The sequence below is a fragment of the Colossoma macropomum genome, unplaced genomic scaffold (assembly GCF_904425465.1).
Source record: "Colossoma macropomum unplaced genomic scaffold, Colossoma_macropomum, whole genome shotgun sequence".
Lineage (NCBI taxonomy): Eukaryota > Metazoa > Chordata > Actinopteri > Characiformes > Serrasalmidae > Colossoma > Colossoma macropomum.
Window position 1 is genome coordinate 10,940,583 of NW_023494806.1, and position 26,365 is coordinate 10,966,947.

Genomic DNA, 26,365 nt, shown 5'->3' on the forward strand with positions numbered 1-26,365 from the left:
CTTCACATAGTAGGACATTTATAGTCCCTCTTCTATTCTATTTAACACTTTTTGACTTTTTGATACTTCGTTTTGCATTGCTTCACATACTATATGTTAAATCTCAACAAATAAGATTTATTTATATATATATAGGAGCAGTACGATATAGTGTGTTTATTGATTTACATTTCAAAAATTTTATAATACAACAGCAGGCTAAAAACTGTACAAGTACTGAGGATTATGTGGGTAGAAATTACTTGTTTTAAAGGGTCCATAATCCCAAATTTGACATTTGTGTGGGTTTATGTACTAAAATTAGTAATAAGGTCCATTTTGCAACTTCACTTTATCCCTAATAATTAAACAGCCTGTTTTTGTAACTGTACCATTAAGAGTGATTTATGTAAACGAGCTATGTTCTGATTGGCTGCCATATAGTGTGCCCAATAGAAAAAGCAGATCAGGCTGAAGCATTCTTGATGCAAACATAGTATAAACCTGAACTTCTTTATTGTTGATGGGCGGGGCTAAACTGCTGTAGGCTGTTTATATATAAGTGAATGTATTCATTTTGTGACATCACAAAAATAATGAATTCAAAATGCATTGTTTTTGCTGCTTAGCTTCCATACAAAGACTGCATGGAGTTTCCATATAAAGACTGTAAGGACTGGGGAGTGTATAGTATGTTGTGGGGAAAGAAGTGAGAACCAGTTTTTCATGATCTGGGCCCTTTAATAGTTAATGCGAATAATACATTCAAACCATGTGTGCTTTACATTCTATCCAGCCAAGACAGACAGAATGTGTGAGGAAATCACATGAAAGTACATGATTTGTGGTGCAAACTATTTTGATAGTCCCCCTATAGATTACGCTCCAATTATTAACAAACAAGCATTGGATTCAAAATAATTTGTTACATTCAACTTAAAGTTCAGTTGCATTTAACAGACCTTTATCTGAATGTTAAAGACTCAGTGAGCATCAAAGCATCTACAGTGATGCACTGATATCTGCACCATTCACTCAAAATAACTAATCAGGCTGTAAGGATTGACAAGTAGCCCCTCTTGAAAATGAGCTGATATCACTAAGCCTGCTAGACAAAGTATGAGTGATCTGAAGCACAGACTGGTAGATTATAGAGATAAAGACTGGGGTTATGAGTCTATCCGTCAGTCAACAGTGTAAGTGCCCTGTCCCAGCAGCCCTCTTCTGGCTGCCGATTCAGAGTAATGTGCAGCCATGGCCCTCTTCCGGACTTCAGCATCTCGAAAGGTGTCCAGGGCTGGTCCGATCTGCGGGAGAGAAAAGGCACCGCAAGAAGATAAACACGGTGTAGCAGAATGACTTGTTAGTCTACGGACTACTGTGCTGTCCTAGAACAAGGCCTGAATGTACACAGTCAATAAGGACTCTCCACTGAAAATCCATTTTAAATACAGGACAAAATCTATGTCTGCAATTGGGGCCTTATGAGTCAGTGATGATTTGCAGATGTCCAGTGTGGTGCTTATGTGTCTTCTGCCATTGTTTGCAGCGAGGCATAGTTTGATAACAGCAGTTAGTCTGGGGGGGGGTGGTCTTGGCTGTTTTGCTTGTCCGACATGTCTGTGGTGGATGCCATTAACTCGGCTGATGGCAGGCGGGACACTACAACAGCCTGATATGCTGCAGCAGTGGGGGTCTGGGTGAGATTTAAGATGGTAGGAGAGGGTGAAAGAGTCACAATACATGTAGAAGGTGGCCTAAAGGAAAACGCTTGACAAATAAACTGCAAAACAAACATTCTCTAGTTTGAATTTACTGATATTTTGGATGGCATTTCAAGACTTGGTTGGTTTTGACTCACATATCCACACAAAAAAAGACATGGAAGGCAGAATAAATGTGTTTGAAAAAAGGTGGCAAACGCCTCTCACAAACATTTTATTTCAATCTCCCTAAAGCATTTAGGCTGGCAGCCAGAAATGGATACTGACAAGAAGGCAACAAGAAAATGCTTGTTGGCGTAACACATTTAGGAGTTGAAAAAATGGCTCAAAACACCATACATGTCAGCCCGGTGGGCTTACCTATCTGTTTTTTTCAGATGTTAAATGTGTTCCAAAAAAGCTAGCTTATGTTTGTAACATGTTTCAAATGCTTGATAGATGCTTCAAACACTGAAAGAAAAAAAATTGCTCCAATAAGCTCCCTTATCAAATCTGTGGGAAGATGTGCGAGCGGACCAAAACTTCACCGGTGTCACCGTGGTTTATTTATATAATTTCCTTGTTTGTTATTTTGTTCCTCGTTTTATTTTGTAAGAAATCCTGTCGTCTCTCTCCCTCTCCCTCTCTCTCTCTCTCTTTCAAACACTTTTGGCACCTCGGTACTTTTTTTGAATTAAAGAGGAGGAACACGCGTCCCACCAAAGGCGGAATGAGAGAGGAGTGAAGAAGAGTGACAACACAAACAAACAGATGATGGAGGGGAAGCGGAACAAGCGTCGCGCGCCGGAGAGGAGTCGGCGATGCAAATGTCGAACCCACAGCCATCGGGAGCGTGAGCTGACAGACTATAATGAGCGGAGGTAAATCTTTTATAAGGTTAACGCTCCCTCCTCGCCGTCAGCTGTCATACAAGAGAGAATTTAGCGCGCGCGTGCAGCCAAAACAAGGAGCCCCCCCACACTCATTAGAGCCGACTGCGGCCGGACGACAGGACTGGCAGGCGCGCGCAGGCAGCCGTGGGTTGTGTGGATAATTTGCAGAGTAGGATGCACGCAGAGAGGAGGATGGGATGAAGGTGGAATGAAAGTATGGAAAGAAAATAGAGGTGTGGAATAGGAGACGGGAGACTGTGCGTGTGAGAGTGAGTGGGGGGACATGCATATGTATGTGTATTTCCACATACACAAGTATGGAGGAAGTGTGTGTGTGTGTGTGTGTGTGTGTGTGTGTGTGTGTGTTTGTAGGCATGTGCATGCTGTGTGTGTGTGTATGTGTGTGAGGGAGCTGGTTAGCTCAGCAGGAGTCTGATTCCCTCATAATTGGAAGCATTGGGTATTGTCAATGGAGGATTTTCAAGCTTCACTGGCAGCTAGAGCTGTCAGGATGATAGCCTGCTTGTCAGTGCAAAAGACCAATGGACAAAAAAAAAATGCACTTTTGATTTAATTGGTGGCTTGCGCGGGGCAGATGATAAGGAGGGTGGGGGCAGGGCTGCTGCAGTGGATGAGTGCCTGAGTTTGTGCGTGTCGTATGGGAATCTGAAAAGAAATCATTACTTTCACTGTCGATTTTTCTCAGACGCATCCTCTGACCTCACACTGTCTAGCCAAACCAAACACATAAGCAATAAAGTCACTATGCATTCATCTTGTCTTTACCTCCTCGGAGTCCAGGCTGGTATGTATGCTCTCATAAATGAAACATTAAGAGAAGCCAAACTAACCCCCCCCCATAAACCACTCTTAACTGGGCAAAATTATCAAATGGAATCAATATTTTACTTACTGTCAGAGATTAATGAGCTACTAATATAAACCAATTACCACCTGCTTGACCAGGCTTAACCTGTTAAAGTACCCCTAAAGTACCCTTAAACCATAAAAAAAGATCTGTGTTGAATAATTGATAAATATTTTATGTATTATTGCTACGCCCAGGAAACTACTAAAAATGGCATAGGAGCATCCCTAATGGGGAATACAGCCCTCTATTTTTGAACATATTAAGCAGCTGAGATGGAGCACAGCAGAAACCAAAATAAACTCCTGCTGTAGTTTATTTTCTGATTATTACAAAATTATTATTACAAAATATTACAAAATCTTGTATCTTCAAAATGGTTAATTTATAGGAAAAGAAAAAAACATTGACTTATAATTGAAGTTAATGTAAAAAAAAAAAATTCCAAGCTATGTGGGCCAATTCTGTAGGTCTGTCCAGCATGGAATAATGAGCATGAACAGTAACTGAAGTTTCCAAATTATGCAAAAAGTAAAAAAGATTAAAAAATGGAGGTTTTAACGCAACGACGACAATATGTTAAACCATAACTTTTAACATTGAATTATTGCTAAATGTTGAACAGCGCTAGCTTAGCAGGCTTATTACTTAGCTCAGCACACTACAGAACAGGTTAGATTCTGTCTTGTTGTCGCTCAAACACCAGTCATTCAACTTCACTCACACACATTTAAGTCTTTATCTCTGAACTTGTTGATAATAAACCTGTGCTGTGTTGTGAGAAGCTGTTCTAGTCTGCTCATAAAGCTAACAATAGCCTCTGTGTACAGTAGCTTTGAGAACAGCCCCACACAAACCATCAGCTCACTAACTCAAATTTGAGACTTGTATCAGTTAAACATGAGTGGAATGCAACTGGAATTGAGCTTGTGTGGTTGTGTGAGAAGCTGTTTTAGCCGGCTTACTAAGCTAATGGAGCTTCTAGTGCTAAGTAAGATATTATTGAGGTGCCAGAACACGGTCACCAATGACTCTACGCACTAAAACAGTTTCTCTCCAACAGATTTGAGTCTTTATCCTCAAAACTTGCATCAGTGGAGCTTCAGTGAGTCAGAGTCAAACCTGAGCCCTCCACTGTGGTGTTTAAAGCTGTAGCATGCTACTCTACAGCTACCTGCTACTGGGATAGCTCTATATATGTTACAGATTATTAGATAGACGTGGAACATAAAAATAACACCAGCACAATTTTAAACAGTAACATTGTAATAATATTAAGTAACATTGTAAGTAATATTGGGCCCAAGGTTATGGAACAAGCTTCCTGAGTCTCTAAGAAATTCTGGATCTTTAGCTCTTTTTAAAAAAGAATCTTAAGACTTTTCTTTTTAGATGTGTTTTTATGAATAAACTTTGCTTTGTTTTAGAAACTCTGGATGTTTTAATAAGAATCTTAAGACTTTTCCCTTTAGGTTTGTTGTATGGATTTTTGTTTTGTTCTAAGATATTCTGGATCTTCTTAAGTAGAATCTTAAGAAGACTCTTCTTTTTTAGACGAGTTTTTATGAATTTTGCACAGTTATAAAATCTGAAACAAGTTAGCTACAGGCATGTTCTGTAGCTATAGGTTTCCAGTCACCACACTGACATGCGTTATTCACCATATTTTAGTATACTGGACCATGATAGACTCAAGCTTATTCATAATGTAGAAAACTAAGCTTATATAGTGCTCCAAGAATCACTTTTTAACAAAAGTACTGAGAATCCCTGTGTTTTCAGGTTTTCAATGGAAAACTGTAAACTCAACACTATGTTAACAGATTTGACACAAATACTAATCAATGTAATTACAATAAGCCATGAAAGAGGAGTTAACTAATTAAAAAGAACATTTTAGAGTGCAAGAGATCTTTAAAATACCAGTAAATGGATTAATATGTAATACATATACTACACTGGTTCCCAGCCCTGGTTGTGGAGGCCTCCTGCTCTGTACATTTTATAGTTTTACCTGCTTCCAACTGATCCAACTAATCAGCTAATTAAAAAGATCTTCTTGAGCTGTACAGGGCAGGGAGACTCCAGGACCAGGTTGGGAGAAGCCAGGTCCTGGAAGATGTGGAGTTAAGGGCGCTGGGCCTTTTTACCTGCTGGAAGCGGGGCAGTTTCCACACGGATGGGGCCTCCTCCACAGGGCGACTCTTTCGGAGGAGGGTGGTACGGGTGTCCTGTATCCTGCCGAGCTGAACCTATGAGGAACAGCGGCAGATAAATGAGAAATTCCTTACAAAAGAAGACTGTTTTGCACTACCATAAAAACCAATTAAAGTTTAGAATCGCTGTTTTCAATAACAAAAGCCCAATTTTGTTGCAGATACTTATAACATGATTCTAATATGATATCAGCCACTTCATAGGTGTCATATAATATATAAGAAGTTGTTAAAAAAAATGTAATAAATATTTAAGAATTTTACATGTTTCCAGATGGACAAACAGTAAATGCTGCTGATGATTTCATTATAATTGAGAAACATATAATAAACAATTTGCAGGTTGCAATAGTAGTTACTAAAAATTGCAAAGTGATCAAAATGTTAAGGCAGATAAGTTGACATACTATTATGAATAGACAGTTGCAGTGTTACAATTTAATAACTTCATATTGATCCCAAAAAGCTTGAAATATTGAATAAAACATCTAACAATACCTGTTGGTGTATATTTATATTTCTGTCTATACTGATCAAGTCATTACTGAACAACATTTATTAATCTGATGAGTGATTCCAACAGTAGTGTATATATTTGTCTGCCTTGAAGAAAGCTTGAGATGTCTTTATTTTATCTCACCTTTTTATGCTGGCGTGCCAGCAGGGCTCTGTCCTTGGCCTGCTGCTCCTCCAGCCACCTCTGAGCATACTTATACTCCATCAGCTCAGAGATAGGAGTAGAAGGTCTGTAAGAGGACAGAGTAACCACCTTCAGTTTATAACAGTTAGTTCACTGTACTTTCAATTGTCCTGTCCATGCTCAACCCACAAATGCGTTCTTTCATAGCTACTACAGTGAAGTTAGGCAAGTTAAATAGAATGTCTAATGAGAAACTGCAGTGCATAACAAATCAGTGAAAACAATGTAAAACATGCCTATATCTTCATGTAAGGATCGATTCTCAAACAAGAAATTAATGTCAAAACTTCAGTATTCATTCACCCACTGCCCACCATCCTTCCATCATTTCTTTTTCCTTTTCTTCCATCCACCTCTTTATCTGTAAGCGGTATCTTACACCACACCACAGCTGAGTAATATGGGCCTGTGCTACATCTCAATTATAGTCCCTGGTAAGAAGCCGATCTCCGCTCTACCCCCTGCTGTTAGTTTTATTGCATCATTAGTACACACCACATGTCTCGGGGATCGCTAGCTAAGCATCCTGATGAGTTTGGACAGAGACAGCTGAGAAAGCTCCAGACCACAGGATCATCCAAAAACTGAGAATCCAAACAGAGCGATCCGGTTAGACCGAGCACATTTGGCTGCCGCTATCCTCTGATGTCCTCTCAGTGAACTATAACCCTTTATAACCCCTTTTTTCTGGATGTGAACACTGTAGCTGGGAAAACTGCTTTCAGACTGAAATGATGGAAAACATGACTGATTTTAGATCTGAGGAGAGAGAAGGAAAGTCTTTTTATATGTCTTTTATTTGTCTATTTCAGTGGTCTCCAGCCCTGGTCCTGGACCTTCCAGCAGAATGTAGTTCCAACCACCACAATCTGCCACACTTGCTCCAGAAATTCCTGATTGGCTGGGTCAGATGTATTATTGTTTAGTAAAAGGAGAAGCAGCAATGTCACATGCAGATTGGAACTAAACTCTGCAGGAAGGTAGCTCTCCAGGACCAGGGTGGAGACCACTGTCTAGTTCATTTAAAGCTGCAACATGCTGTCTTAACAAAACTTTGCATTTCCATAACAGTAAGTGAAATGTAAAAATTCACATTGGTCTTTGTAGTGGTACAAGTCTCATATTTAAGCATCGTAGCCCAGCCTAAACCTCGCCTAAACATTCGGCTCTCCCAGTGTACGATAAATAAATCATCAAATATTGATTTGCAAAATCTGTCAATTCTAAACATCTGTCTGATGCAGATAAAAGCTTTTAAGCAATTATCTGCTGATATGATCCCAATATCATCATGTATCCTTAGTATAACTATACAAAATCTCCTCACTTTAGAACAATCAGAACAAGTTCTGTGATATTTTTCCTTATGACTCTAAATGTAGTTGTTGACAATGTAACTTCTAAGTGGGTTAATGTAACAAGTTTTTAGCTGAAAGAATATAATCCAGCCAGAGAACTTGTAGAGAGGAAAATTACCACTCTGTAAAGTCTTCTGGGTTTCTCAAACGCTAGAGGGCACTCCCAAGTGAGCCCAAAATGAATGGGTTAAGATGGTGCATTTGAGAAAAATCACAGTTCAGAAATGCTTAAACATTTTTTAATACCAAAGAATACATTTCCTGAACACAGAGCATCATAAAACATTTTAACACCGCTGTGATATTTTTAAGAGCTTTTGAACTCGAGTTATAGGGGTTTGAAACGGCGCCTCATGTACATTCACGACATCAGTGTGCGTGAACAGCCAATGAGCTGCTCTGCTCCCCAACCAATCAGCACTCAGTAGCAGTAATGCTAGCGTCCTGCGGCCCAAAACCCATTTGCTGTAGAAACTAGAAAACCTACAGGTAAGTTTTCTTTGCTTTTTTAATGAAATACGAGCTCCTACTTTTTACAGTTAAAAGAAAGTTCTGGGCGAGTGATTAGAAACTTTTTTAACTTTTCATTTTTAGCTGTTTAGCTCCATTAACCCCTATTCATTGAGGACTCGCTTGCGGGTGCCCTCTGGCGTTCTGCAGTTCTGTTTTTGATATAACGGGGGAAATTGGGAAGAGGGCGGGCTCTTTGTTATAGGGCATAGGTCAATTGATCATGCCATCCTTTAGGCGATGGCCAATACCACTAATTTTTTTTTTAGTATGTTCCCAACTTATACTCATGCTAATAATCTAATACTGATGACACAATGAGTTAGTGGGCTACCCTAACATGACTTTTATCTATTTATATTAGTGATTTTCAACCATTTCTATTGGGCCATTCTTCCTAAAATGTTCACACAATGTAAAGTGTACTTTCATTCATTTAAATTAATAAATAATCCATAAAAACAGAGATACAGTGTTTTGATATGATGAAATTCAATGTAACACAGTGATAAAAATGGTCAGGTTTTGTAAGTCACCAGGTGTACAAACTTCTATGTGTGTGTGCATGTGCGCTCTATTATACATGTGAATGTACAGTGTGTGAGTGTGTGTGTGTGCTGCATTATACATGTGAGTATACCGTGTGTGTGTGTAAAAATATGGCTGTGGCGACACTCTCTGCTAGAATTGTAGTGCTTCCTCATTAGGGCTGACCTTGGCATTGGTGAGTAGCATTTGATGGATAGAGAGCAGGACCAAACAAGTCCCTGAGGAGCCATGATCTTATCTTTTATTGCTCCATCCCTTTCTCCTGACTGAACAGACACACACTCCCCTCTCTCACACCCCATGCATCAAGCGTAGAATAAATCTGACACAGAGTAATGTGTGTGTGTGAGAGAGAGAGAGCGAGAGAGTGAGAGAGAGACTGAGGGGGTGTGTTATTAGTTAAATAATTCAGCTCTATTGCAACAGCATTAACACCCAGAAGGTAGATGGGAAAAAAGCAAGACTAGATGTATACAGAAAGGAAAACACAAACAGACGGACAGAGGGACAGATGGAGAGATGGAGAGAAGGGGAGAGAGAGAGAGAGAAAGCTTGTGGCAGTGCTCACTCTGCTATCTGCTGTAATAATCCTGCTTTTGCTCTGAGCACAAGCCTCATGGCATATCTCCACAGACATTCAGCACTGGTGAGGAAGCAGATGTCTTTCTCTCTTTATTTATTTCTCTCTTCCCTGCACACTAACACACCCGTCCCTGAAGCACTTCTCACCTTCCGTCTCCTGACTCTAGTATGGGACTCAGGATACTGTGCGAGAGGTCCAAGCATGTTGTTAGTGAACCTGTTCTGAGAATAACCGTCTGACCTCTTATTCCTTCTCTCTAAAAAGGGGGTTCTTCAAGGGTTTTTAATAAAGGTTATGTTTACGCATACACATCCTTTCTTTACATTATTTACACTATATTGGCAGTATATTATATTTTGCCTTCTCCTGTAAAGTTACTATTTTGGAGACTAGATTTTTTTGGACAGTGATGATATACTGCACAGATCATCTCCATCATCATCATCTAGTACAATCTCCTTGATGGACCTATACACACACACACTGACCAGCCACTTTATTTAGTAATTAAGTACATCTCCTCGTATCTACACTCTTTGTTCTTTTTATCAGCTTTACTTACCATATAGGAGCACTTTGTAGTACAGTTACAGACTGTAGTCCATCTGTTTCTCTGCATACTGCATTCTCTGCATACTTTGTTGTTGTCTTTCACCCTGTTCTTCAATGGTCAGGACCCCCACAGGACCACCACAGAGCATCTATTATTTGGGTGGTGGATCATTCTCAGTGCTGCAGTGACTCTGACATGGTGGTGGTGTGTTAGTGTGTGTTGCGCTGGTATGAGTGGATCAGACACAGCAGTGCTGCTGGATTTTTAAACACCTCAGTGTCACTGCTGGACTGAAAATGGTCCATCAACCAAAAATATCCAGCCAACAGCGTCCTGTGGGCAGCTTTCTGAGACCACTGATGAAGGACTAGAGGACACAAACTGTGCAGCAACAGATGAGCTACTGTCTCTGACTTTTCATTTACAAGGTGGACCAACAAGGTAGGTGTGTCTAATAGAGTGGACAGTAAGTGGACACTGAGGTGCCTGATCTGCTTGTACCAGCGCAACACAAAATAACATGCCACTATCACATCACTGTCACTGCAGTTCTGAGAATGATCCACCACCCAAATAATACCTGCTCTCTGGTGGTCATGTGGGGGTCCTGACCTGTATGTTTGCTGAATTTGCAAGCTAATGACGATGCTAATGACACTGCATTCACAACAGAGTAAACACAATAATGCCTAAAATAAAATTTTAACATGTTTTTTTTACTCTTTTCTGGAGTGAAGGCAGGGTGTAAATGGAGTAGCCACTCCTATCTCTGTTATTTATACTGAGGATATCTTATCCTGTGTGAAGTGATCATAAGCATTGCTGATGTTCTGTAGTAAACTGGCACTATCCACCTTCCCTATGGAAAACTAATCCTGTCCATGGTCAAATAGTTGAGTCTGTAAGTGAAAATTAGAACACATTCTCTACAGAAAACGCACTCCTGAACACTATAATGCACAATTACTGCTTATTTGCTGAACATATTGTGAAAAAAAAAACATTAAAATGTGGCCTGTGCAAAGCTTTTTTTTCAATGTTTCAAACAAATATATAGAAACTCTCAACTAAAATGTGTAAAAAATACCATATTCAAGTACCTTGTAGAGGAAATGTAATGTATTTTGATAGACATTGTTTAAACCTTTGCATAGAACTGCATTTCCCTCAATGTAAAGGTAAAGGTATGAGGTGAAAAATGTGGCCTAAAAATCGTAGACATATTTGTGTGACACCAATGATCCTCCAACCACCCCCCAAGTACTGGGCCACAGAATATGGTCATTCTACTTGTTCCTGCAGCCACCCTTCACCAAAAAACATTTGTGTGCTAAGTGGAAAAAGATAAAGAAAGACAGAACAAGAAAGACAGAGAGAAATCAAAATCATATCATAGTAGGCAGTGAAATTGAAACGCAGCATGTAGTTATGTGAACAGAGACAAGCATGGAATATTAACCTTGCTAGGTTTTAATGCAGTATCTCTGATAGCACAGTAGTGACCTTGTAAATGTGAATGAACATCCGCACAGAGCGCAATGAACACAAATATGTCCTAATCAGACTCGACGCCCGCCAGGATAATGCTTATTAAAGCCTATCTTAAAATATGCATGACAATTTTCACTGCGCTAAGTGTTGACATTTGTTTTTACTCGGCGATAATGGGCCTCTTTCCTCTGATTAGCGATTTAACAATCACTGCGCTGTGTGTGGGGAAATCTTTTGCGTCTTTGTGTCTAGAGTGGAGTGAGTGAAATGGGATCCATGATGGCACTTAGTCATGTAGCGATGGTTACAGTTTTATTATTTCATTGGTTTTCCTTCGTTTTAACTTATAAACAACAGCTATTATCAAGCCTCTGTTCCCTAGAGAAACAAGTCTAAAGTCCCTACAGATATTACCATGCTCATATGTGTATTGCGGCTCTGCATCTTGGGACATAGACTTCTTCTAAATGACTTAAACTGAAGAAAATGAGGGAACAAGACACACTTAACTCTGAAAATGGTTTAAATAGTAAAGGTCATATATAGGACATGTGGTTCCCTGAAGAGAATGCACTGTACAATTGAAAGTCTCTAATTAAAGAATACTCTTTCTTTATCTCACACACTAGAGATGTAAAGATGCATCAATGCGTTGTATGAACCAAAAGTGGTTTTCTATAAACCCTTTGTGGCACCTTTATTTTTAAAAATTTTATGGATACTTTTGGCTAAAAAGGTCTCAGGCTATCTTTAAAGAAACAATATGTAATACATTTACTGTACTAAATCATAAAATCACCATGATATGTCATCATAGATTAAGGAAACATGCTAAGTTGAAATACTGGCTTCTCTGACGGCAATGCTACAGCCAGTACTTCCTCCTTTGGAATTTTCATTCAGGAGCGGTAAGTCTGTGTTTTGCCAGTGATCTTTTCCACTGCCCATTTCCAAGCACCATTTCGACATCGCAGGTTGCCAGATATAAAATAACTGGCCAGCAAAAACAGCCAAGGAAGCAAGCAACCAAACAGGATCAAAAGATATAATGTTAAATTCCATCCAACCTAAAAAGCCTCAGCATCCTTTTAAAAAGCAAAATATTACGTAAATATTGGTGACGCACTTCAAAGATGGAAATAGCTTAGAGCCCAGAAGGACTTTAAGACGAATGCCTGAACAGGTAAGTGTTGAGCTTCAGCTAAAGTTAGCTAACCTCAACTAATTTATCATGGGATGGGGTTATTAGTAGGGATGGGCATTTTAAATAATTTAATATTCAAGTACTTGTATTCATACTCTGTGGTCCATGTGCAGCTGGGTTATCAAGGCAGCAAGTATTTGAGACACAGCAGGTGAATAATCCCAACTAGTGCTGGCTAATGCCATCTTGGCTGCCATACATAGCCAGCCTTGCATCTAGCTAACATTGACAGAGTTATAAAAATTCACATAAGCTGGTTTAGAATTTGCAAACAATAAAAACATTGCAAACGTTTACATTCACGGATCAACTTACAGTGTAGGACTTATTGTCGCTTACCATTGTCAAAGTTTAATGTTGCACCGTATATATACACATATGTATGTATGTGTGTGTGTGTGTGTGTGTGTATGTGTGTGTGTGCGTAATAATAATTTTTATCAACTTTTTTTAAGCCCAAGTTGCTCTAGGTTTCTTACAAAGTCAGGACAACTTCCTGAAAACGTACAAAAACAAGCACACACTCTCACCGTGTAGATACACCGAATGTGATATCCTGTGGTAATCGTGCTGGAGCAGACCTGCGTGCATCTTTGGAAGCGATTGGGCGTCTGATATCATGAGTTGCACGGTACTGCTGCAGCTCCTTGGCCGTCACCAGGCCTGACTTCACCCCCTCACGGTTCAGAGCCACAAAGTCCCGCTCTGCCTTTCTGTATCGGGCAGAGTTACTTGAGGACAGTGAGGGAGTGTGCCAGCTGGAAATAGCTGAGAATAAAAGAGAGAGATAGAAACACGTACAGAAACTGAAGAACAACTGAAGAACAACCCACCACCCCACACAGAAATGTGGATGTCAGTTAAACAATGCATTTTATATAAGAGGTGCCTCTGAGACACAAACTGGATGCAAAAGTGAAATGTCTGCCCTCCTGCAGAACCAAAATACCGACTGCTTCTTTATATTCTACTAGAATAAGAAGTTATATAGTTCTGTCACTTAAGCATAACTTGTAGGGTGCATTTCTCCGTATACTTAGTCAATTCCCATCTGATGCTGATTCACTGCTCTTGATTTTTTTACCACAGCAGCAGCTGCAGAAGGCCTCTTCTTCACCTTGTCACAATTACAGGAATCAAACATTTTAATACATCAGCGGGTTGCCAGCAATTTCTCTTTACTTCCAAGAAGCAGTTCATTTCACAAACAAGAGAAGTGTGCCTGTGAGAGTAAGGAGAGCATGATGATCGACAGCTGGCCCTTTTCTGGACCCTTTCCCACAAGGCAGAAAAGGCAAGAGTGCCAGCAGGGTACTGGCAGTGTGCACTGTTGTGCATTTATTCTGGTCTCAGATCAGTTCTGCTGTTAAGATTATAATGGTTATTAGTAGGATTTGACTGAGAGGCTGAGTGAAGATCAGTTGTAAATGTACTTCCAGTTGGGGTTGCCAGTGAGGCTCACATGGCTATGAGGAGAAAAGGCCTTGACACTGGCAGCCGCTACCTGTCGACTGTTGGGAAGTGCATAATTAAAGTGAGAGACAGTGGAGCTGCTAGAAGGCAAACACAGTTTAGCGTGTGTGCTAACAGGAGCACATTGACACTGAGGGCCAAGCGCCCGAGTAATGTAATGCGACATCATTCTGTGACAAGAGGGAACTAGTTAGGGATGGAAAGTCAGGAAACTTTTATTATGTTTGTTTGTTTGGCATTGAAGGCCCACAGTCCCAAATTAGTTTTGTCACTTACCCTCTGACACTCCTCCGTCATGAACTGTGGTCACTGGCCCATAAACAAAGTCAGGTCCTGGACAGGGCAGTCCTCTGGATTTGGTCTTACCAAGTGTAGGCTGCAGATAATGGAGAATAACAGACAGGTTAACTCTTCGACTAGAGATGAAACCATGCATTTTTTCTTTATTTACCCAAACTACTCTAGGACAGTAAAGTTGGCCCTGTGAGGGCTTTTGATTTGGCTAGCCAGAAAGCTACTCTACTCCCACCTGCCTCACCCAATTAAAGAATAAACATTTTTATATTGTACATAACCTTTCAATTCTGATTTGTATTTATTTTTCAAGCATTTTAGCAACAAAATATAGTGTAATATTAAAAATATATATATTTATAAAGTGGTTTTGTCTTTTCGGCCCTCAGTACAAACATTCTGCCCCCCCCCCAAAAAGAAAAAGTTTTGGCACTCCTGCTCTATTGTATCTACTTTCCATCAAGGCTGAGAAGCTCTAGTTTCCCTGAATAACTAAAAGCTGTCAAGCATACAGTAGTCACCCTAAGCGTGTTTAAATAGTGCCATTTGAATACAATAATTTAAAGCACAGTTCAGAGAAAGCATTTAAGTCACAAGAGAATCAGTGTGTCAGCACATCATATTTTTCAGCCTTCACAGCTGGATTGATTGTCAAGACACCCCTCATCCCCCCACCACCATAACCAGATTCCATAAACCCATAAAAGAATCACCACCACTGTATTTAATCCAATCTTCAATATGCAAAATCTCATTAATTAGCATAGAATATACCCAAAAGACTATTGTGACAAGACACTACATGGTAAAAATCATTTCATCTGAGCTCTTCAATAAGGTGGATGATGCTGATGGCTCCGTTCCTCAGTCAGGTAGGTGTAGGCCTCAGTCTGCACTGCTGTCAAACTGTGGTCCACTCTGCCTCATCTAATACACTGCTTGCCTCTCCAGAGCCATAACTATGGGGTGATTGACAGGTAAAGAGTTAGCGACAGCAACAGCAGGCAGTAGGGCTCACTGCTAGCCTGTCATCGCCGGCTTGGCGAGTATCTCCTGGGGCCAAGGGCCTGCTACAAGCCCGGGATAACATGGCGCCATTGTTCTTCACAGCTTTCAAAGTGGAACGTCTCGAGGCCTCGTTTTAAAGGACGCGTGACTACAGAGAAGGTGAGAAAATGGAGAATCAAACCGCGGCAAGGGTGACAACCGGATACACTACCTGCGTGCGGTGGTACGAATGTGCCTTTGATCCCGCTGTCTCTTTATCGCGAGATGGAACATGAAGGCGGCATGCTAGCATGAAGGTAGCGCGCTAGCATGTCAGTCACGCAGCGCGCTGGTTCCCTTCAACGCTGTCGTTTGTGATTTTGGGGAAGACGAGGCTTTGTGATATGCTTGTCTGTCAGGCAGAAAGGGGCCCTTCAATCAGCCACGGAGATGCATATGCTTGCTCTCATCTCAACACTGGTTTAAGGCGCTTTCATTATGCTGAATAGCAAAGGATTCCCCACAGACAGTTTTCATATGAACTGTCTAGGTGGAAAACCAGATTAGATATTCTTTCCTCACTGGACCCCTTCACCCCCCAACAAGTGATCCTCCCTTCTAAGGTCATCCATAAACCGATTCTGAGAATCACCGATTAACTAGATGTAGCTCTCCCATAATCGCAGACCTCCGATACTGACCAAAGGCTGGAGATCCCAATAGATCTTTTCTGGTTTCACCCCCAGTCTGACCCATCCAGCCCCTGTGGTTAACATCTCTGCTGAAACCCATCAAATTTTCCCCTTAAAGGGCCAATCTTCTGGGTCTGGGCCACTGTCCTTCTAAACCGTCCCTTTAATCCTCTCAGCAATTCCAATCTGCAGATTGTTTTGAAGGGATCACTTAGAGATGCCTGAAGGAACGTGTTGACTGCTGGCGCAAAACGGCTAATCGGACCCTTCCAAACATTATTGTGCCTTTCAGGCTCAATAAAGGCCTGAAAGAGAAGGGGACAACAAAAAAGGCAAATCAGGAGGGGGATTATGTTAAGCAAAAGCTCCTTTTATATTCTCATTTACTGGTGATCTGTCCCTTTATTGTGTTTTGATTAACCAGGCATGGACCTGCTGAAAAAGAGGGGAGTCCGTAAGAGAATGGGGCTGCTCCACGAGAGTCCATGGAGGGGTCAGTGGGAGCATATTATTCACACAGTCTTAAAGAGACAGAGAATAGGGGGACATAATCATCCCTTAGTGAAGACGCCCCTCCTGTCTGTCCTCTGTCTATTCACTCTCCCTGGTTTTAATTTCACTGTGCTATTGTCCCACTCTCGCTCATGTATGCTTTTAGGATTTGGCTGAGCTGAGCTTAGCTTAGCGCTGACCCTAAGAGCCCATCTCTGCAGCCTACAGCCTCGTTGCTCCCCCATTCTCCCTCTCTCTCACACACACGCACATATTGGCCTATCATTACAAGGGCAGCCTCTTTCAGATGACATCTGTGACTGTCTGAGCTAGACTACTGGGCCCTTTTCATTTAGCCATTCATAAACAGTTGGTGTTCGTGGCTCCAGACTGCTATGTGCCTTTTTGCCATCAGCCTCTGCAGCAAGCAGTCCACTCTTTCCAGATCTAATCCACAGTCTTACAGTTATTCTCCACAGCACAGCAAGTAATGTATGGGTCATTCTATGAAAATGGCCAATTTACATCCCCCAAATTTAAAATAAATTACTTTAGATTGTCAGGTCTGTTACCTATGGGTTTGTAACAGAGCTGGAAGTAAAAGGATTTAGGTTTGCAACATAAGCCATTATTGAACTTGGTGCCCATGTAGTAACCATTATAATATAGTTTAATTTTATTTGTGGAAATGTAATACATTAATTCTTCTTCTATAGCAAATTAAAGAAACAAAGATAATCTCAATGTTTTCAGTTCACTTCACTACAAGGTTAAAATTGCCTGTTGTGTTGTGGGGGGTAGCTTTCTCTGTTCTGCCCCAGCCTTTTTTTTAAAAAAAAAAAAAACATTTTTACATGGACTTGCCCTGGATATAAAGACATTGGGATACTGGGTTATCCAACCTTTTTACCAAAGAGCACCTTACTCAATCCATGATATGCCACCTGAGTCATGTGAGCACACCAATCAGCCTCTGTTTAACAGAGCTGATCTGTTTAGACTGACAACCAAATCCGCAAAGAGGAGAGCAATCAGTGATGTACACAGACATGACAGATAGCTCATGTTACATTCCACCATCTTCTTCATCAGGTGCAAAAATTGTTTAAAATTAGTTTATTAATGGCAATTAATTAGGAAATAAACACATGTTTAGTTCTTAATAATGATGTATAACACATAAATAAAAATGGCAACAGTGACCTGTTAAGTCTGATGAATATGAATATCTGATGAAACTGACAGGTATAATGCTGCCTGATGACAACATAAAGTAGGATAAGTAGCCAGGAAGAGTGGAGGTTTAACAGCATGGATTAACATGGACTCACTATTCGGAAAATAACAGGTCACTACTGTCCTTTTTATTCATGTGTTATAACTGCTTATTTTTAATGTGTCTATGATCCAATTATTAACCATTAATAAACCAGTTTTTAACCATTCATAAACCCTCTGTTAGTGTAGTCTTACTGTAAAGAGGTACACAAGTAATTTGTATGCATCGATAGCAAGATATGCATACTGATGCAGCTTATAAGCAACAGCAAGTAATGTATATTCATGTAGTATAAAGGCTACAGCAAGTACTCATGTAGCATACAGGTTAAGCAGAAAAGAAAGAGAAAGTACGACAGTGAGAGAAAGATGATCTTCCTAGGATCCTGGGGCCACACAAAAAGTTGTTTTGCACAAGAAACATCTCCTGAACCAAACAACTAGATCATGTGGTTTTCCGAAAAGAGCTCTTTGGATTCATTTGGCCTAGCCTGCCAAAATTTGTGTGGTGTCTGCAGAGTTGGAAAGTTTGGTTTAATCCTTTCAGTCATCCACCCAAGCCTGTTCATCTCGTCTCACTCTTCTCTGACTGACCGACAACAGGCCTCTATTCCATGAGAGCCACACAGAGAAGAGGAGTCGATAGAGGTGATTAGAAGATAATGGCAGTAATGCGTGCCGATCTGTCTACGCTCACTGCACTCACTGGCTCCTCTAACTCAGCTCAGCGCCATCTGGTGCCTGGCCAGAGCACAGCAGGCCTACAGGCTTAAAACTAATCTCCTGCTTTCACTACTTAAAACTGGAACTCAGAGTGTATGTGTATGTACTGTGTACGGGAGGGTGTTTTCTGCCTTTGTTCTCAAGTAAAACGAAATCTCCCCATCAACTTTATGTTAAAAGGTACACATCCTACATTTCCCCCTCCAAGGCCTTCTTATAATGTTGTGTGGATTTATGTTACAGTTATAATTAATTTTTACAGGATCATTTTCAAACCTCTCCTTATCCCTTAGAATTAAACAGGCTGTTTATTTAATTGTGCATTGAAGACAGATATATCTAAATAATCTCTGTTCTGTTTGGCTGCCTCACTCAAAAAGCACTCCAGGCTGAAACACTACTTATAACTTCAGTGTGAATGGGCGGAGCTAAATTGCTAGGCTGAAAAGGTATATATATATGGTCAGTGTGGTGGTTTGGGTGACATCACAAAACAATGAATTCAAAACTAGCTGCTTCTTAAGCTTAGTTTTGAAACGTTAACAATGTTTACTTACTACATCAAATTCTTTTATTTAAAAAAAGTGAGGAAAATCTGTTTTTTCATGATACGGATCCTTTAAGAAGCTGTGAATATATAATGTGCACAATAAACAGGGGATTTTTATTTGTTTGTTCTCCCAATGTCTCTCCCAACATTGTCATGAAGGGATAAATGTATAACATAATTATAGACTCAAGACTTCTGCCATCTATTGCAATCTTATGCACAAATGACACAATCGCTCTTTCATTTCAAATAGTTACAGCCTCCTAGATTTTACAAGGCAATGTGTAAATCCATAGCTTTTTTAAGATAAAATATACATTTATTCATAAGGTTGATTCGAAAGTGAGAAACAAGAATCATAACCCCTCACACTTCACATCACACTTTTCGATTATCACCAGGGCAAAATCTTTTAACTTTAAATTACTATTTCTGAACTCTTCAAATCTCTCCGTTCGACCCCAACAACCCCAGACTCTGTCAAACGCACCCACACACCTCCCTCTCACCCCCCTCACTCCCAAACGCACACATATACCCAGTCCTCCTCTCCACGCACAACTTGGCTATGCATTAAAATGCTCATGCTCCCTTTATAAGGCGCTAATCCTGAAGCTCTGGGTATGAGTGATGAGGTACTTCTAAATACAAAAGGAGCTAATTAGCATCATGTGTTTCAGTACGTCTTAATGCCTTAACTACCCCTCACAATACAGATTAGTATATTCTTAGTGTCAGATCAAAACCTCGTTATTCAGTGTTTTTGGTGTATACATTTTTTCTTTTTTTATTACAACATCTGGAAACAAAAGCTGCCCTTTACATTATGTGAATGTTTTATGGACCAACAGATATGGTTCAAAAATGAAAGGGCCCCTATCTTACTTTTTGTACCTGATTTTTTTTCCCTTGAGGTCAAACTTTATTATGTTTGCTTTGTTTTATGTACCAATATAGATATGCAAATGTAAATATATGCAAATAACCACTGTTCTGATTGGCTGGTATGCATGTGGCTCTCATAAAATAGAGGCCTGTCATCAGTCAGTCAGAGAAGAATGAGGCAAAATGAACAGACTTGGGTGGATGACCAAATGGATTAAACCACACTTTCCAGCTCTGCACACAGCAAATTTTGACCAAACGATCTAGTTTTTGGTTCAGGAGATTTTGGTTCAGATCTTATGCAAAACATTTTTTTGTGTGGCCTAGGGATCTTAGGAAGGTCATCTTTCTCTTACTGTTGTACTCCCTCTTCCTTTTCTGTGTAGCCTGTATGTTACATGAGCACTTGATATAGCCTTTATACTACATGAGTGTACATTACTTGCTGTTGCTTATAAGCTACATCAGTATGCGTACTGCTTATATATGCATACCGATGTAGTTATGTGTAGCTATAGGCTTATAAGCTACATCACTATGCATTACTCAAAATATATTGTAGGCTGGAACACTCTTTATAACTTTAGTATAAATAGGCTGCTTTTCATGCTGATTTTTGTGACATAAATTTAAAAAATTTAAAAAGGCACTGTTTTTTTGCAGCTTAATTTCCATATATGGACTGTATGGGCAGGGGGGTGAATGGTACATTTTGAAACTTAAATTAAATCATAATGTTTATACACTATGTCAAGTGTAAGTATTTTCTTTAAAAAAAAGGAAAATTCAGTTTTCTGTGATACAGGCCCTTTAAAAAAATTGGGTTACATTAACATACATTAAAAATAAAAAGGTACACTAAGATACAATAAAAAGTTTCACTCTGGGGTAATCTGTCTAAACGCAAGCTAAAAAAAAAGTAAAATCAGCAGATCACAACAGCAAAAAACTTAATTCTGGGTGGAAATACTTAAAGCAAAGTACTTTCTTGTGATGGAATATCAAAATACTCAGATAGTGTGTACCTCTTAAAATTTAGAATGATATAATGTGCTGCTCTGCACACGTGTGGAGGCTAGCAAAACTGCTAAAAGTCTAAGTTTCCAAACAAGCTCATGTCACTCTGTAGTGAACTTTTTACAAAGTAAAATCTTTTTACAAAGATAATTCTAAAAATAGGAATCAACACATCAACATGCCATTCTGTTTCACATTCTAGTGCTCTTCTTGGTGATGTAGTAGTGCTGGGTGACTTAAAACAAATTCACTAAACTGTCTCTGGCTTGAGTGTTACCAAAGACAGAGCATCCCTTACTGGGACTAATACTAGCAGCTCTACCTGCTTTTGAAAGTTGTTAAATGAGAAAAACCTCAAACACAACAGGATTTTACCAGTATTATCAACGTTTTGTCCGTTCTGTTTGTATATACTGCTACTGTAAACCTGAAACCGTAAACTGAGCTGCTTCCACGCTGCCTGGATGTGAGTTATCTACTTGTAAGTTTAGCCAAGCTTTATGTTTGCAACCATTCTGATTTGGTCAGTTTAACGCATTCTGATAAACACAAAAGTCTCAAATTGCACGTCTGTGTATTTCAAGTATTTGTATGATTGTCTCTCTAAACCCAGACATAGTTAGAATCAGTTCATGCAAAACCTAAACGTATAATTACATGAATATCGTCCACCACTGGAACTTGGTAAATCACAATGATAGATGTGCTTACCCTTCATTACTTCCTCATTACATTGATTCATCAGGTGCACGCTCATTATGTCTCGCAAGTAATGTGACGCATTGCTTCTGCGCTGCCTTGGCTATGATTGACTACACATGGGCAATGGTCACTTTACACAGCTCATTTACATGAGGTTATTTATTAAGGGAGCGGTTTATGGTTATGCATTGGGCTTTGTGCTTATGTATCTGTGTCGCTGTGCTTGTACCTACAGTGGGCCCAGCTGGATCCCATTAATAATGAGCCTCTGCTTTGCTACAGTGTCCGTGTGGAAGATGAAATGGCTTGTTACTTGTGGTGGAAACATGAGGCTAGTGCGTCTATGGACTTAACTACATTATTATGTGCTGTATCTTTATCTAATGTATGCTTTAGCTGACCTTAATAGAGATTTGGGTGGTGCTTTGCCTGATTATGTCCAGCTAGAGCTTCCCTACTGGTGTTACATCATGTCATATTGGGCATAAGTAGGCTCTCTGGCCTTTTTTTGGCCTGGCAGGCTTGTATATCAGTTTGTACAGATGGATTTGTGCTCTGATCATTGCAGCGTAAAATAGGCTACAGACTGCATAGATATAAACACAACATGGTAGAATGTGAGATTTCCCCAAGTCTAACACAGGCTACAGTACGTAGTGTGCTTAAGCTAACGCTAATGAGCATGAATAGGAGGATCTGAATGGGACCCAGCCGGCCTGCTGCCCAGCAGGGCCCATTGAGGGTGCTGAGAACAACAGAAGCCCCAAATCTTCCCCCCTGATCTCTCATTTACTGGCCATCAGGGAACACAGGCATGAAAATGGGATTTATTGGCCATGCCTCATCAAAAGGGAATTAACGGTGGAAGAGAAGAGAAGAGAAGAGAAGAGAAGAGAAGAGAAGAGAAGAGAAGAGAAGAGAAGAGAAGAGAAGAGAAGAGAAGAGAAGAGAAGAGACTGAAATTTTCCCTTTTGCTTGCTGTTTAGCATTTTGAATTTCTTGTTCGGTCTTATAACCCATTTCATACTCACTTTTAAAAACAGGTTCCTAAATGCTTACTGGCTAGAATCTATGGTTCTAGCTAACACAGTTAATTTGTACAGAACCTTTACATTATGCACTGTCAGAAAAAAAAGGTACTATACAGGTACATTTTTGATTATCACGGTACAAACAGTGTAAATGTGCCCTAAACAAGTTTGTCCCATGTGAACGGTACATATTTGTACTTTTTAATAATCTAAAGTTTTAAAACAGAACAATAAAATAAAGTCTGGAGACAAGATAAGGTGTCTGGAGTCAATACAACTTTAAAATATATAATTTCAATGGATTATAGCACAATTTTGTTCCCTAACTAAAGGAACGGAAGATGTACACTTGAGGGTACCACCCCAGTGACCTGTTTTCTGTGAATGTGTGGAGGTTCTTAAGATTTTAAAAAGGTTCTTCACACTCACACACTTCATTTACAAAAAAAACCTTCTTTAAAGAACCATCTATTAAAAGCCAAACATGGTTCTTCTTTGACATCTTTACTTTTAAGACTGCAGTGCCAGTACAATGCACTTTCTTAAAGACAAAACGAAGGCTCTGGACTCTATATTTACTTCATACTACATACAGCTTAGTCCAATCCATCTCTTGTACACTCTGAGGACCATTAGCAGTGGTGTATATTACTATGATATATGCCTCCTTTCCCAGTGGGACAGCCATACATCAAAACTGCCTAAAGCAGACAAAACTCCACTGATGATGAACTGCTCCTCTACACTATACCAGTAAACCTACAGCAGCTATGCTAAGTACAGGATCTACTTTGTTCCTAAGCTCCATGTTTTTAGCAGCAGTAGGCCCATCTCTCTGCAGCGAGAGCATCACAGGTTTATTGTTGAACAAGGAAAGAGAGTCTTTGCTTATTGCTGGAGGGCTGGAGGGGGAATATTGTGCATTACAGCTAAAAAGCAAGTCACAAGAGAGGAGAAACAGAGTAACATCAGGCAACGCCAAGGCAACAAAAGCCCAAATCCTCACAGATGACTCTACCATTGTTCCGGAGCAAGGCCAAAAAGCTGTAGCTAAAACGGCTCACAATGGCAACGAACGAGAAATCCTTGATCTTGTGGGACCATAGCAAGATACGCGCAGTTCATTATCATAGTCATTTAAATACAGTAATCCTATTTTCTGCATCAGTCAGAAGGGGCATATCAAATAACCCTGGAGAACAGCAAGAGACAGAGGGAGGGGTGCAAGCAAGCAAAGGTCTAACGCTGGCTTCTTATCCCACCAGGGATGGACAGAATGATTGGATGAGTGTGAAAAGAGAGAAAAGGGGTGGGAGGGCTCGGCTGTGTGAGGACATTATGTTTAAGTAATGCGGATAACAAAAGGAGAAGTAGAGGATTGAGTTGGCTCATTTCATCCTCCCTTCTGCTCCACTGGAAGAGTTGATGAAGTTAAAATGAGGCAGAATTAGATGAAGGATATGCTGATCAAGGTGGCCACAGAATGCAGACTTCAGCATGATGGCCTAACAAAGTGGATAAAGAAGTGGGATAGCAAGGACAGTGGGGAACAGAGAGGGATTAGAGGGAGAGGGATGAAAGGAAGCAGTCATTCTGAATAGTTAGTGATACATTGTTTTAGTTGAGACATAAGTAGATGGTAGGTTGTGCACAACAATAAGCTTGAGAACAGAACATTTGTACACTATGAATGTCTATGAACACCTTCTCTGAGTTGAGGAGAAATACTGCCATCTGGTGGTTGTCTTAAAGGGGAAGTCCACCAGTTTCCACCAATGCTTAAGACTGTAAGAAAGTCATGCAGCGTGGTTTGATGTGAAATGCATCATTCTACAGAACTGTTCACAGTGGTGGTGATAGTAACCAGACAGGTAAAGTATTTAATGTCTCTAAAGGCTCCCTCACAGATTACATGAAATTGTTATGAATATGTTGCCTAAAGCTGGAGACATTGTTTTGCAATGGTTTTTGTAGACATGACCCCCGGTTCCTATCAGCACCACTGTAAAGGAATTGTGTCAGTAAACAATGCACCATTTCACATCATTTGCTTACATCTCAGTGATTGAACTGGGCATAAATCTGTGGAATTCCCCTTTAAATACACTAGTGAAATATTACCAAAACTCATGATGATGAAAGGGAGGCTTTTTAGTACCAAATGATATCTGTTGTCTTTGCTTGCAGCTTAACTTTGCTCTGTTTATATGAGCAAGTGCCATGTTACAGAGCCCCTAAGGTGAAACGGTGATTATTTTTTAATAAGATGTGGCCACAAATTAATATATTGAGGCCACAAGTTAAGTTTCTGATAACACAAGGCCTCAACGTATTGATTTGCTGAAAAAAAAATAAATAAATAAAACAAAACATAAAACCATTCATTGTTTTTGTTGGTTTCTAATGGTTCTGTAAAGTGTTTTGGCTTTTCTGATGAGTTGATATCACAGTGTAAAGGATCCTAAAGGTTTAACAGGTGACCAATGGCTGATTCTAAATGCATTTGATGGGATCTGAAGGCGTTATTCAGGAAACTAGTGGTCTCTGTTGGAAACCATTAAGCCAATTCCCTTAAGAAAGCAAAACCATTAGGTTTTAATCCTAACGGTTTCTAAAGGTCCTAAAGGTCTTACTATATCAATTTGTGGCCACGGCTTATTAAAAAATAATCACCATGTCGTCTTAGGGACTACGTAGCATGTAGCTAGCTAGCCAAGCTATCCCAAAATCCTTACCCTTATTAAAAGAGGATTGTTCAGCATTGAGTCTCTGACCACTCCGACATGAACACCTTCCATCTCCAAGTTTTAATGAACAAATCCTGCAAATGAAATTTGAGATAATATGAAACATGACACATTGTTCAAAGTCTCTGTGAGCGCGCTAGTAACCGTGCAGGCATTCACATGTCTATGCAGGCATTTCACAGGAGAATGTGGCGAAATCAACAGAGCGAAACCGAAGCCTACCTGGACGACCTTTCAAACAACAAACAGGAGGTCTGGCAGATCAATAACCTGCACAGTTCTGTAAATTAACGAGTTCAGTAGCCGACTGCGTTTGCCTTTGCTTGATCCAGAGCTCGATTTTCATTAAAACACTGTAAAACCGATCGGTTTAATGGCCTGTAGCATACAGCCCGACTAGCGAGGCCCTTCTCGTTGTGCGTTGTCATGGAGACGTGACGCTGTCCTTCATTAACCTTTTTCCTCGCTGAAACAGAAGAGGATCTTTCTCTCTCCTCAGGTTTACAATCATCTTCTCTTAATCATGGATTTAACTGCTTTATCTAACGTGGAATTGAAAACTAAATCATCTCAGAAAACAGTTTCTCAAGACCCAGGAACTGGCATTGTTTGATTCCTTCAGAGTGACTTTATGCATGAAACTCAAAACATAAATAAAAAAGTAACAACAACAACAACAATAATAATAATAATAATAATAATAATAATAATAATAATAATAGTAATATACTTCCCCTTCATTATTATAAATAACACATAGGTATACGACAATATATGGCATCCAGAGGGTATAGTTAAACGTTAAATAGGTCCCAATCTTTATAAACATCATAAATTATCATAAATTTCCTTCTCGTTTTTAATATTATTTTTAAAGTAGTGCAATT

General features: G+C 39.9%; 1 protein-coding gene across 1 annotated transcript; it reads right to left on the reverse strand.

Annotated features, from left to right (window-relative positions):
- Positions 1–699: 699 nt before the first annotated feature.
- On the reverse strand, positions 700–25,896 carry cfap77 (cilia and flagella associated protein 77). The gene is made up of 7 exons (XM_036599151.1): positions 25,701–25,896; positions 25,467–25,552; positions 14,357–14,456; positions 13,138–13,375; positions 6,300–6,405; positions 5,594–5,695; positions 700–1,286 (listed from the first exon to the last, which is right to left on the reverse strand). Exons 2-7 carry the CDS (start codon positions 25,527–25,529, stop codon positions 1,164–1,166), a joined length of 732 nt encoding a protein of 243 aa, XP_036455044.1. The 5' UTR covers positions 25,530–25,552; positions 25,701–25,896; the 3' UTR covers positions 700–1,163.
- Between the last annotated feature and the right edge of the window lie 469 nt (positions 25,897–26,365).

Excerpts from the sequence above, each read along its gene's own strand:
- cfap77 (XM_036599151.1), bottom strand. The coding sequence starts at position 25,529 with ATGGAAGGTGTTCATGTCGGAGTGGTCAGAGACTCAATGCTGAACAAT. Across the intron at positions 13,376-14,356 it reads TGACGGAGGAGTGTCAGAGG|CTATTTCCAGCTGGCACACT; the intron begins GTAAGTGACAAA and ends TTTTATTCTCAG. Across the intron at positions 5,696-6,299 it reads TGGCACGCCAGCATAAAAAG|GTTCAGCTCGGCAGGATACA; the intron begins GTGAGATAAAAT and ends TGTTCCTCATAG.